Here is a 12,120-nt window from a genome sequence, read left to right as displayed (position 1 = left end):
GTCACCAGTAGCACAGCCCTGACAGAGGGGGAGGGAAGGGGGCAGCAGGCCCACGGGGTTTCTTCTCCCGAGTCGGTCCTACCTGCTCATCTGTCCTCCCACCCTGGCCCCACAAGTCACTCTAATTCAGTGTCCTCTTTGGGTTTGTACACAGCCCCAAACTTCTGCATGTACTTCTTAATATACTCCTGGGAAGCCATGCTATACACATGGGATAAATAAATAATGGGAAGATAAAGTTGTTATTACATGATTATTTCATAGATGTGACTTGTTTTTGCCCTGATATTTAAATTGCAATTCTATATTGAAGGATTAAAACACATACATGCATCCATGTCATAATTAGCGTTTTATTTAGTTTCCTTAACAAAGGAGCTTTCTATGAAAGTTATCGACCATAGAACTAATTGGTTCAGATACGTTTTTTTACACTCTTTATCTGTGTGCACCTGTATTTGTTTTGATCCGAGACTTCTAGAAATCTGGCAGTAGATATGCTTAAAACAGACACCTGTCTGCTAATAAACATATTGTGAATTTCCGTTTTCTATTTTCTTTCACTGCAGTAATTCAGCCATTGCGCCAGAAAACTACGACGTGGCCTATTAACACCGCCAAGCACTTCACCGGCAAACGGCCCGTCTCCAGGGTGGAAATGCACTTCGTGACCCTCACGTCACCCCCGAACGAGTCTCCGATGTCCCCGCCTTGCAACATAAAGCGCAAGCCCACGAGGGCAGCAGGACCCGCCGGTGTGCGCTTCCCACGCGCAGCGGGCGGGGCAGGGGGCGGGGGGGGGACTGCGGCTGCGCGCGGGTCCGCGGAGGGGGCGGGGTGGGCGGAGCAGCCGCGCCCCCGCCCCGCCCCGCCCCGCCCCGCCCCCGCCCCGCGGCCCGCGCCGACCCTTCCCACCGGCCGGAGGGCAGGGCCCCGCGCGCGGCCGCCGTTCCGCAGCCAACAGCCGTCACCGTGGCCAGGCCGGCGGGCCCCGCGATGCTGTCTCTCCTGCTGATGCTCTCAGGTCTGGGCCGGCTGACCTCCGCGGGCCATCGTGAGTGACGGACCCTGCTCCGCGGAGGGCCACCGGCCGCAGAGCCTCTGGGCTCGGCGGGCCCCGGGACCTTGCTCCAGAGCCCCGGTCCGCTGGGGAGAGACCAGCGTCTTGTCAGAGCCCGCCTGGCGCCAGGGTCGTCCTGGGCCTGCTGCGGGGAGGGCTCGGAGCGAGGCTGGGACAGGTGCCCCTCCCTCGCCGGACCCTGCACCTGGAGGGGAGGGCGCGCACCTCTGGGGCCTGGGGCCTGGGGCCTGGGCCTGGGGCGCAGCACTCCTTCACCTGCGGGCTGAGGTCGGCCAGTCCCGAAGTCTGGACCGGGCAGGGTCACGCTCCCCACTTCCTGGGAGCCTCTTCCCGGGATGTACAAAGTCTGATTTTGTGGTGGGTGCGTGCGTGCCCCTGTGTGTGTGTGTGTGTGTGTGTGTGTGTGTGTGTGTGTGTGTTGGGGCTTGGAGCTTCAGAGTGAGGTGGTGTGAGAGGAGAAGTGAAGAATCAGGATGCGGCCGGGCACTGGGGAATGCTCACACATGTTGTCCTTACTGTAGATCCTGAACCATCCCTAATACAAATTACCGTGCCGCGGAAGATTGGGACAAGTACCAATGACGGTGAAGATTTCAAAACACATGTAATTAAGAAGTCACTTTTTTTTAATGAAAAAAATATTTGTTATCTGCAAATAGTGAAAGTTTTACTTCTTCCCTGCCAATTTGGATGCCTTTTATTTATTTTTGTTGTCTGCTGACTAGGACTTCTAGCACTATGTTAAATAACAGTGGTGAGAGTGGACATCCTTGCCTTGTTCCTGATTATATTGGAAAAGCTCTGTCTTTCCCCATTGAAGATGATAATTAACTGTAGGTTTTTTATATACGGCCTTTATTATGTTGGGGTATGTTCCCTCTAAAATTACTTTGTAGGGTTTTTGCCGTGAATGGATTTTTACTTTGTCAAATGCTTTTTCTGCATCTATTGAGAGGATCGTATGGTTCTTATCTAATCTTTTGTTAAAGTGGTATATCACATTGATTTGTGAATATTGAATCATGCTTGTAGGCCAGGAGTAAATTCACCACCATTGATCCTGGTGAATGATTTCCTTAATGTATTGTTGAATTTAGTTTGCTAGTATGTTATTGAGAATTTTTACATCTGTGTTAATCAGAGATATTGGTCTATAATTCTCTTTATTATTGGAATCTTCATCTGGTTTTGGTAACTCCTTAAATGTTGGGTAGCGTTTGCCTGGGAAGCCATCTCATCCTGGACTTTTATTTGTTCAGAGATTTTGATTACTGATTCATTTTCTTTGCTGGTAATTGCTCTGTTCAAGTTTTCTATTTCTTCCTGTTTCAGTTTTGGTAGTTTATGTGTCTTGGAATATATCCATTTTCTTCCGTGTTGTCCAGTTTGTTGGGATATAGTTTTTCATAATATTCTCTTATATTTGTTTGTATTTCTGTAGCATGGGTTGTTATTTTTTACTCCCTCATTTGTAATTTTATTTATTTAGTTGCTTTCTCTTTTCTCTTTGATAGGCCTAGCTAGAGGCTTATCAATTTTATTATTTTTTTCAAACAACCAGATCCTGGTTTCATTGACCTATTGTTTTTTTGTTTGTTTGTTTGTTTTTGTTTTTGTCTTGTTTTGTTTCTGTCTCATTTATTTCTCCTAATCCTCTTTCATTTCTTGTGATGCTTTCAGGTTTCACTAATTGTCCTTTAGGTGTAAGGATAGGTTGTTTGAGATTTTCTTTGCTTCCCAGGGAAGATCTTTATTGCTATATACCTCCCTCTTAGGACTGCTTTTGGTGCATCTTAAAGGTTTTTAAAGGTTTGGACTATTGTGTTTTCATTTTCATTTGTTTCCATGTGTTTGTTTTATTTAACTTCAATTTAGTCAATGCATAGTGTATTAGTAGTTTCCGGTAGAATTCAGGGTTTCATAAGTTGCAGTGCTCATTCCATCAAGTGTCTTTTTTATTGCCCATCACCCAGTTACCCCATCCTCCCACCCACCTCCCTAGCAGCCCTCATGTTTCCTAGAGTCCAGCATTTCTTATGGTTTGCTTCCCTCTCTATTTTCATCTTATTTTTCCTTCACTTCTCCTAAGTTCATCTTTTTTGTTTTTTAAAATACACATATGAGTGAAATAAATGGTATTTGTCTTTATCTGGCTAATTTATTTTGCTTAATACTTAATATCTGTATAATAACCTCTACTTCCATCCACATTGTTGCAACTGACAAGATTTCAGTCATTTTGATGACTAATATTCCATTGTATATATACACCACATCTCTTTTCTTTCTTGTTTTTTTTCCTAAAGATTTTATTTATTTATTCATAAGAGACACAGAGAGAGAGGCAGAGACATAGAAGAGGGAGAAGCAGGCTCTGTGCAGGGACCCTGATGCAGGACTCGATCCAGGGACTCCAGGATCAGAACCTGAGCCAAAGTCAGACACTTAACTGCTGAGCCACCCAGGCGTCCCTCTTTTCTTTTCTTTCTTTCTTAAATTCAAATCACTAACATAGTGTATTACTAGTTTCAGAAGTAGAGATCAGTGACTCATCACTTGCATAAAACACCCAGTGCTCATTACATCACTTGCCCTCCTGAATGTTCATCATCCAGTTAACCGATTCCTCCACCCTCATCCCCTCCAGCAACCCTCAATTTGTTACCTAGAGTTAAGAGTCTCTTATGGTTTGTCTCCCTCTCTGATACCATGTTTTATTCTTTCCTCTCTTCCTCTATGATACCGTGTTTTGTTTCTTAAATTCCACATATGAGTGAGATCATATGATAATTGTCTTTCTCTGATTGACTTATTTCATTTAGCCTTATATCCTCTAGTTCCAGCCATGTCATTTCAAATGTCAGGATTTCTTTTCTTTTCTCTTTTTTCTTGTCTTTCTTTTCTTTCTTTTCTTTTCTTTTCTTTCTTTTCTTTTTTTTCTTTCTTTCTTTTCTTTTTTCTTTTCTCCTTTCCTTTCCTTTCCTTTCTTTTTTCTTTCTTTCTTTCTTTCCTTCCTTCCTTCCTTCCTTCCTTCCTTCCTTCCTTCCTTCCTTCCTTCCTTCCTTCTTTCTCTTTTTCTTTCTTTCATTCATGGCTGAGTAGTGGTCCATTGTGTGTATGTGTGTATGTATGTATATATACATATCTTCCTTATCTATTAATTTGTCAATGGACATCTGGTCTCTTTCCATAGTTTGGCTATTGTGGACATCACTGCTATAAATATTGGGGTGCAGGTGCCCCTTTGATCACTACATTTGTATCTTTGGGGTAAATACCCAGTAGTGCAATTGCTGGCTTATAGAGTCAGCAATGCTGGGTGCAAATGCTGGGTCATTTCCTTCTATTTTTAACTTCTTGAGAAACCTCCATACTATTTTCCAGAGTAGCTTCACCAGCTTGCCTTCTTTTTTTTTTTTTTTTAAGATTTTATTTATTTATTCATGAGAGACAGAGAGAGAGAGAGAGAGAGAAAGGAGAGAGAGAGAGAGAGAGAGAGAGAGAGGTGCAGAGATACAGGCAGAGGGAGAAGCAGGCTCCATGCGCGGAGCCCGATGTGGGACTTGACCCCAGGGCCCCAGGATCACGCCCTGAGCCGAAGGCAGGTGCTGAACCACTGAGCCACCCAGGGATGCCCCAGCCAGCCAGCTTGCATTCTTACCAACAGAGGAAGGGAGTTCCCCTTTCTCTGCATCCTCACCAACATATGTACTTTCCTGACTTGTTAATTTTAGCCATTCTGACTGGTGTGAGGTGGCATCTCACTATGGTTTTGTTTTCACTGATGCCAAGTGATGTGGAGCATTTTTTTCTTGTGTCTGTTGGCCATTTGAATGTCTTCTTTGAAGAAATGTCTGTTCATATCTTCTGCTCATTTCTTGACTGGATTATTCTTTGGGTGTTGAGTTTGATAAATTCTTTATAGATTTTGGATACTAGGCCTTTCTCAGATATGTTATTTGGCAAGTATCTCCTCCTATTGTGTTGATTGCCTTTGGTTTCCTTTACTGTGCAAAAGTTTTTTATCTTGATAAAGTCCCAATAGTTCATTGTTGCTTTTGTTTTCTGTGCCTTTGAAGACATGTCTAGCAAGAAGTTGCTGTGGCTGAGGTCACAGAAGTGCTGCCTCTGTTCTCTAGGATTTAGGTCTTTCATCCATTTTTAGTCTGTTGTGTCCAGTTTCATCCTTCTGCATGTGGCTGTCCAGTTTTCCCAACACCATTTCTTGAAGAAAGAGGCTGTTTTCCCTTGTATATTCTTTCCTGCTTTGTCAAAGATTAGTTGACCATCGAAATTGAGAGTCCATTTCTGGTTTCACTATTGTGTTCCATTGATCTATATGTCTGCTTTTGTGCCAGTACCAAACTGCCTTGATGATTACAGCTTTGTAATATAGTTTGAAGTCTAGCATTGTAATGCCACCAGCCTTGGTCTTTTTTAACATTCCTCTGGCTGTTCATGATCTTTTCTGGTTCCATACAAATTTTAGGACTATTTATTCCATGTCTGTGAAAAATGTTGATGGTATTTTGATAGGGATTGAATTGAATGTATTTATTGCTGTGGGTAGCATAGACTTTTTTTTTTTTTTCCTGGAGATTCAACCCTTTATTTGTTTTTTTCTGTTTTTCTGGTCCAATCTTTTTAGCATAAACATATTAACAATATTTATTCTTCCAATCCATGGGCATGGAATGTTTTTCCATTTTTTTTTGTGTTTTCCTCGATTGTTTTCATAAATGTTCTGTAGTTTTTAGAGTTCAGTTCCTTTACTTCTTTGGTTAGGTTATTCCTAGTATGTTATGGTTTTTGGTGCAGTTGTAAACAGGATCAATTTATTAATTTATTGGGCAGTCCGGGTAGCTCAGTGGTTCAGCACCACCTTCGGTCCAAGGCATGATCCTGGAATCCCGGGATTGGGTCCCATGTCAGGCTCCCTGCATGGAGCCTGCTTCTCCCTCTGCATATGTCTCTGCCCCCCCCCCGCCCCAACTCTCATGAGTAAATGAATAAAATCTTTAAAAAATTTTAATTTCTCTTTCTTTAGTCTTATTGTTAGTGCATAGAAATATAAATGATTTCTGTGCATTGATTTTGTATCCTCTCACTTTGCTGAATTGCTGTATGAGTTCAAGCAATTTTGGGGTGGAGTCTTTTGGGTTTTTCATATAGAGTATTATGTCATCTATGAAGGGTGAGTTAGACTACTTCTTTGCTGATTTGAATGCCCTTTTATTTATTTATTTTATTGTTCTAGCTGAGGCTAGGACTTCTAGTACTATGTTGAACAACAGTGGTGAGGGTGGTCATCCCTGTCATGTTCCTGACCTTAGGAGAAAAGATCTGTTTTTCTCCTTGAGAATTATATTCATTGTGGGCTTTTCATGTATGACTTTTATGATAATGAAGTATGTTCCCACTATCCCTACTCAGTGAAGAGCTTTAATCATGAAAGAGTAGTGTACTTTGTCAAATGCTTTCTCTGTATCAGTTGAGAGGATAATATGGTTCTTTTCCTTTCATTTATTAATGTGATGTATAATGCTGTATGATTTGTGAATATTGAACCCCCCTTGCATCCCAGGATGCAAGGTCATTGTGAATAATTCTTTTAATATACTTTTGGATCCTCTTGGCTAGTATATTGGTGAGTATTTTGACATCCATGTTCATTAGGGCTATTGGTCTGTAATTCTCCTTTTTGATGAGGTCTTTGTATGGTTTTTGGATCAAGGTAATGCTGGCCTCATGGAAAGGGTTTGGAAGTTTTCCTTCTATTCTGCTTTTTGAAATAGCTTCAGAAGCCTAGGTATTATTTCTTCCTTAAATGTTTGGTAGAATTCCTCTAGGAAGCCACTTGGTCCTGGACTCTTGTTTATTGGGAGGTTTTTGATTACTGCTTCAATTTCCTTGCTGGTTATGGGTCTGTTCTGATTTTCTATTTCTTCTTTTTTTCAGTTTGGTAGTTTGTACATCTCTAAGAATGCACTCATTCCTTCCAGATTCCTTAATTTGTTGGCATATAATTGCTCATAATATGTTCTTGAAATTGTTTGAATTTCCTTGGTGTTGGTTGTGATTTCTTTTCTTTCATGCTTTTATTAATTTGTATCATTCCTATTTTGTTTTTGACACATCTGGCTAGGGGTGTCAAATTCTTTTGAAGAACCAACTTCTAATTTTGTTGATCTGTTCTACTATTCCTCTGGTTTCTATTTCATTGATTTCTGTTCTAATCTTTATTATTTTTCTTATCCTGTGTGTTTAGTCTTTACTTTCTGTTCTTTCTCTACCTCCTTTAGGTGTAAAGTTAGCTTGTGTATTTGAGATTTTTCTAATTTTTTGAGCAAGGCTTGTATTGCAATTTACTTCCCTCTTAGGTTTGTCTATGCTGTATCCCAAAGGTTTTGAACAGTTATGTTCTCATTTTCATTAGGTTCCATAATTTTTTTTAATTCTTTAATTTTCTGGTTTACCCTTTGCTTCTATAGTAGGATGATCTATAGCTTCTTTGTATTTGAGTTCTTTCCAAATTTCCTCTTGTGACTGAGTTCAAGTTTCAAAGCATTGTGGTCTGAAAACATGCAGGGAATAATCCCAATCTTTTGGTAGCAGTTGAGACTTGTGACCCAGTATGTGATCTCTTCTGGAGAAAGTTTCATGTGCACCCAAGAAGAATGTGTATTCTATTGCTTTAGGATGGAATATTCTGAATATATCTGTAAAGTCCATGTAGTCCAGTGTGTCATTCAAAGCCATTATTTTCTTATTGATCTTCTTCTTAAATGATCTGTCCATTGCTGTGAGTGGATGTTGAAGTCCCCTACTATTACTGTATTATTATCAATGTGTTTCTTTAATTTTGTTGTTAATTGTTTTAAATAACTGGCTGTTCCCAAGTTAGGAACATAAATATTTATAATCATTAGAGCTTCTTATGGATAGACCCTTTAATTATGACATAGTGTTCTTCGTCATGTGTTATTACAATTTTTGGTTTAAACTCTAATTTGTCTTATATAAGGATCACCACCCCAGCTTTCTTTTGAGGTCCATTAACACGATAAATGGAATTCCACTCCCTCACTTTTAGTCTGGAAGTGTTTAGGCCAGAAAGAGTCTCTTGTATCAATGGGTCTTGATTTTTTATCCAATCTGATACCTTGTGTCTTAACCCTATAGGTTGTCTTAACCCTCTTGTCTCAAGCTGCTTTCAGTATTTTCTCTTTATCTCTGAAATTTGCAAGGTTCACTATTATAATTCAGGGTGTTCATGAATTTTTATTAATTTTGGGAGGGGTCCTCTCTACCTCTTGGTCTTGAATGCTATTTCCCTCCCCTGATTAGGGAGATTCTCAGCTATGATTTGTTCAGATATACCTTCTGCTCTTCTCTCTCTTTTTTCTCCCTCAGAGAACCCAATAATTCTAATATATATAATTTTTTGTTTTATGGTATCACTGATGTCTTGAAGCCTCCTGTCATGGTCCATTGTTGTTTTACTCTTTTATTCAGCTTCCTTCCTTTGCATCAAGTTTCTTCTAAGTCAGTTACTCTATCTTCCACCTCATTACCCTAGCTGTTAGAGCATCGAATTTAGACTGCATCTCAGTTATAACATTTTTAATTTTGGCCTGATTAGATGTCATTTCTGTACTAAGAGATTCTCTAGTGTCATTTATGCTTTTACCAAGTCTAGCTAGTAACTTTATAATTGTTGTCCTGAATTCCAGCTCTGATATTTTACTTATATCCTTATTGGTTAGGTCTGTGGCAGAGAGGATTACCTCTAGTTTTTTTCTTCTGTTTTGAATTCCTCTTTATAGTCATTTTTCCCAGAGAAAAATAGATGAATGAATGAAAAAAATAAATGATATCAACCATGACCTATGCAAATACATACTAGACAAATCCAAAGAGGTCAGAAACCAAAAATAGAAGAGAAAAAGAAAAAGAAAATGAAAAGAAAAGAAAAGGGAAAGAAAGAAAAGGAAAAAACCGGAGGGGGGTGGGTGGGGTGAGTAGAGAATATAATCTCATAGGGTGGACAAAACAGGGTGATCCATTAGGTCCTGAGTGTATTTTGGTCTCTGTGTTAGAAAACACTAAATCCTAAAATTGTGAAGAAAGCAAAACATTATATATATATATATATTATAATTATATTATATATATAATATATATAATTGAATAGGTGAAAGGATACCAAAAATGAAGAATATATCTATAAAATGTCGGAATATATCTATAAAATGTAGATGTAAAAAATGGAAGTTAAAAAAAGACCTAAATCAGAGTTTGGAAAAACAAGAAACTAGTTGAAAAGGGGAAGAAAAATAGGAAATGGAAAATTTTAAACCAAAAGATAAATAAATCATGAGAAATAACCTTGAATTCTTTATAGCTTTTTCCCCTACCTCTGGAGCTTTCCAGTACTGTGAGATCCATAAAGTTTGCTATTCAACTGTTCTTCCAGTTGGTCTTCTGAGGGGAAGGGTCTACTGTGCTGATTCTCAGGTGTCTTTTGCTGGGTGGCGTTCACTGACCCTTGGCAGAGGGCCAGTCTCAGTATAAGCTATTTTGGGTTGCTTTGTGTGGCTTTTGTTCCTTGAAAGCTTTCTGCAACTCTTTAGAGGACCAAAACAAAAATAGCGATGACCTGATCTCCAGCCCCAGAGCTGAAAGGTTGAGGTTTTCTGTCTTCAGTAAACCCTCAGACATAAGCAATCTTCATTTTTATGTGTCTCAAACTCTGCTGACTCTTGTGGAGCGTGCCCACACTGATTCTCCCAGGGGAAGATGGAGGATCACCCTGTTACTGTCCTTTACAGGGTCTCCATACTGAGAGCTGCTGCCCAGTCCTGTGCACATCCTCTCTGTCCCTCCCAGGGAAAGACAGGGGGTCCCTACTTTCCTACCCTTTATAGGGTCCCCACAGGGAGAGCAGTTACCCAATTGGGCCTCAGCTTGAGGTGTATGGCAAACTGTGCTGACAGCCCACTCCTGAGCTTGCTGTGCTGATTGATTGTAGCCAAATTCCCTGCTCTGATGCCTGGGAACTCGACAGGTTCAGGCATCCTCATTCTTTCTCCAGCTGTGGGGATCCTGAGATACACTGTCCCAACTAATATTCTGCCCCATTTCACCACCTGAGCACCTTTCAGGCAGGGATGTCTCTTACTGGAGTAGATTTCTAAGGGTTCCAATTTTGTACTCTGGGGCTATATCACTTTCCAGTAGCTGGCTTATGGAGGCTTCCTCCCATCGCTGTTTATCTTCTGATACATTGCTTAGGATTCACTTCTCCACACCTTGTACCTTGCTTCAAGTGGTCACTTTTCTATTTGTAGAGTTCCAGCAATTCTCTTATTACATCTCAAGTTGAATTCATGGGTGTTCAGAATGATTTGACAGTTATCTATTTAAATTCAACAGCTCCAATTAAACGAGGTCCCCTACTCTTCTACCATTTTGCCCCCTCCCTTCTTGTGATTGATTTTTAATTTCATAGTTTTGTGCTTAGGGAAGGTACATGATATGATTTCAGTCCTTTTGCATTTGTTGTGGCCTGATCTGTGAACTAATATGTGATCTATTCTGGAGAATGTGCCAAATGCACTTGAAAAGAATGTATATTCCTCTGTTTTAATGGGTTGTTTTGAATATATCTGTTCAATCCATCTTGTCGTGGGTCTTTTTTTTTTTTTTTTTGAAGATTTTACATATTTATTCATGAGGGACACAGAGAGAGAGAGGCACAGACACAGGCAGAGGGAGAAGCAGGCTGCATGCAGGGAGCCTGACGTGGGACTCGATCCTGGGTCTCCAGGATCATGCCCTGGGTTGAAGGTGGCGCTAAACCTCTGAGCCACCCAGGCTGCCCCAGTGGGTCTTTCAAAGTTGTTTCCTTGTTGATTTTCCACTTAGGTGATCTGCCCATTAATGTGAGTGTGGTATTAAAGTGTCCTACTATTATTGCATTATTATCAGTTAGTTCCTTAGGTTTGTTATTGTTTTATATATTTTTGTGTTTCCATGTTGGGGGCATAAATATTTACACTTGTTATAGCTCTTGTCAGGTTGTATCCTTTATGATGATATGGTGCCATACTTGTCTCTTGCTACAGTCTCTATTTTATTTTATTTTATTTTATTTTTTATTTTTTATTTTTTTAATTTTTATTTATTTATGATAGTCACAGAGAGAGAGAGAGAGAGAGGCAGAGACACAGGCAGAGGGAGAAGCAGGCTCCATGCACCGGGAGCCTGACGTGGGATTCGATCCCGGGTCTCCAGGATCGCGCCCTGGGCCAAAGGCAGGCGCTAAACTGCTGCGCCACCCAGGGATCCCCAGTCTCTATTTTAAAGTCTAACTTCTCTGATAAAAGTTTTGCTACTCTGGCTTTTTTTGACATACATTTAGATAATAAATATTTTTCCATCTCCTTACTTTTCCTCTACAGTTGTCTTTAGGTCTAAAATTGAGTCTCTTGAATGTACCATTAGATGGATCTTGTTTTATTGTCCATTCTAATATCTGTGTCTTGATTGGAGAATTTAGTCCATTTACATTCAAAGTAATTATTGATAAATATGTATATATTGCCATTTTATTATTTTGTTTTGTTTCTGGTGATTTCTCTGATACTTTCTTGCCTTTATCATTTTTAGACTCTCCTTTGCACTCAAAAAATCCCTTTTAATATTTCTTGCAGGGCTGGTTTAATGATAATATATTCCTTTAGTGTTTGTTTGTCTGGGATACACTTTATCTCTCCTCTATTCTGAATGATAGCCTTGCTGATAGAGTATTCTTGGCTGCAAACTTTTCCCATTTGGCACTTTCAATTTGTCATACCACTACATTCTGTCTTGCCAAGTTTCTGTTGGGGAATCTCCAGCTAAACTTATGGGTCTTCCTTTGTAGGTTAAAGACTTTGTCATGCTGCTTTTAACATTTTTTCTTTATCACTGTATTTTTCAAATTTAATTACAATATATCTTGGTATTGGCTTGCTTTTGTTGATTTTAATGGAAGT

The 12,120-nt window shown here is 40.0% G+C and overlaps 2 protein-coding genes and 1 long non-coding RNA gene across 5 annotated transcripts in view; 2 read left to right on the top strand and 1 right to left on the bottom strand.

Annotated features, from left to right (window-relative positions):
• LOC144284583 (uncharacterized) overlaps nucleotides 1-748 on the top strand; it is a 126,540-nt gene extending 125,792 nt beyond the window's left edge. The window contains exon 4 of the long non-coding RNA XR_013353024.1: nucleotides 570-748. This is a non-coding gene — a long non-coding RNA (uncharacterized LOC144284583). The remainder of the gene's footprint in view (nucleotides 1-569) is intronic.
• Nucleotides 1-12,120, bottom strand: part of LOC144284582 (uncharacterized) — a 283,713-nt gene that overhangs the window by 1,593 nt on the left and 270,000 nt on the right. The window lies entirely within an intron of this gene.
• LOC144284578 (A disintegrin and metallopeptidase domain 3-like) overlaps nucleotides 897-12,120 on the top strand; it is a 109,067-nt gene continuing 97,843 nt past the window's right edge. Inside the window, exons 1-2 of the mRNA XM_077849278.1 lie at nucleotides 897-1,054; nucleotides 1,603-1,685. Coding sequence (XP_077705404.1) covers nucleotides 997-1,054; nucleotides 1,603-1,685 — 141 coding nt within the window. The 5' untranslated portion in view covers nucleotides 897-996. The remainder of the gene's footprint in view (nucleotides 1,055-1,602; nucleotides 1,686-12,120) is intronic.

This window comes from Canis aureus, chromosome 15, assembly GCF_053574225.1.
Source record: "Canis aureus isolate CA01 chromosome 15, VMU_Caureus_v.1.0, whole genome shotgun sequence".
Lineage (NCBI taxonomy): Eukaryota > Metazoa > Chordata > Mammalia > Carnivora > Canidae > Canis > Canis aureus.
The sequence above is the reverse complement of the archived record's forward strand: the minus strand, read 5'-3'. Positions and strand labels throughout refer to the sequence as shown.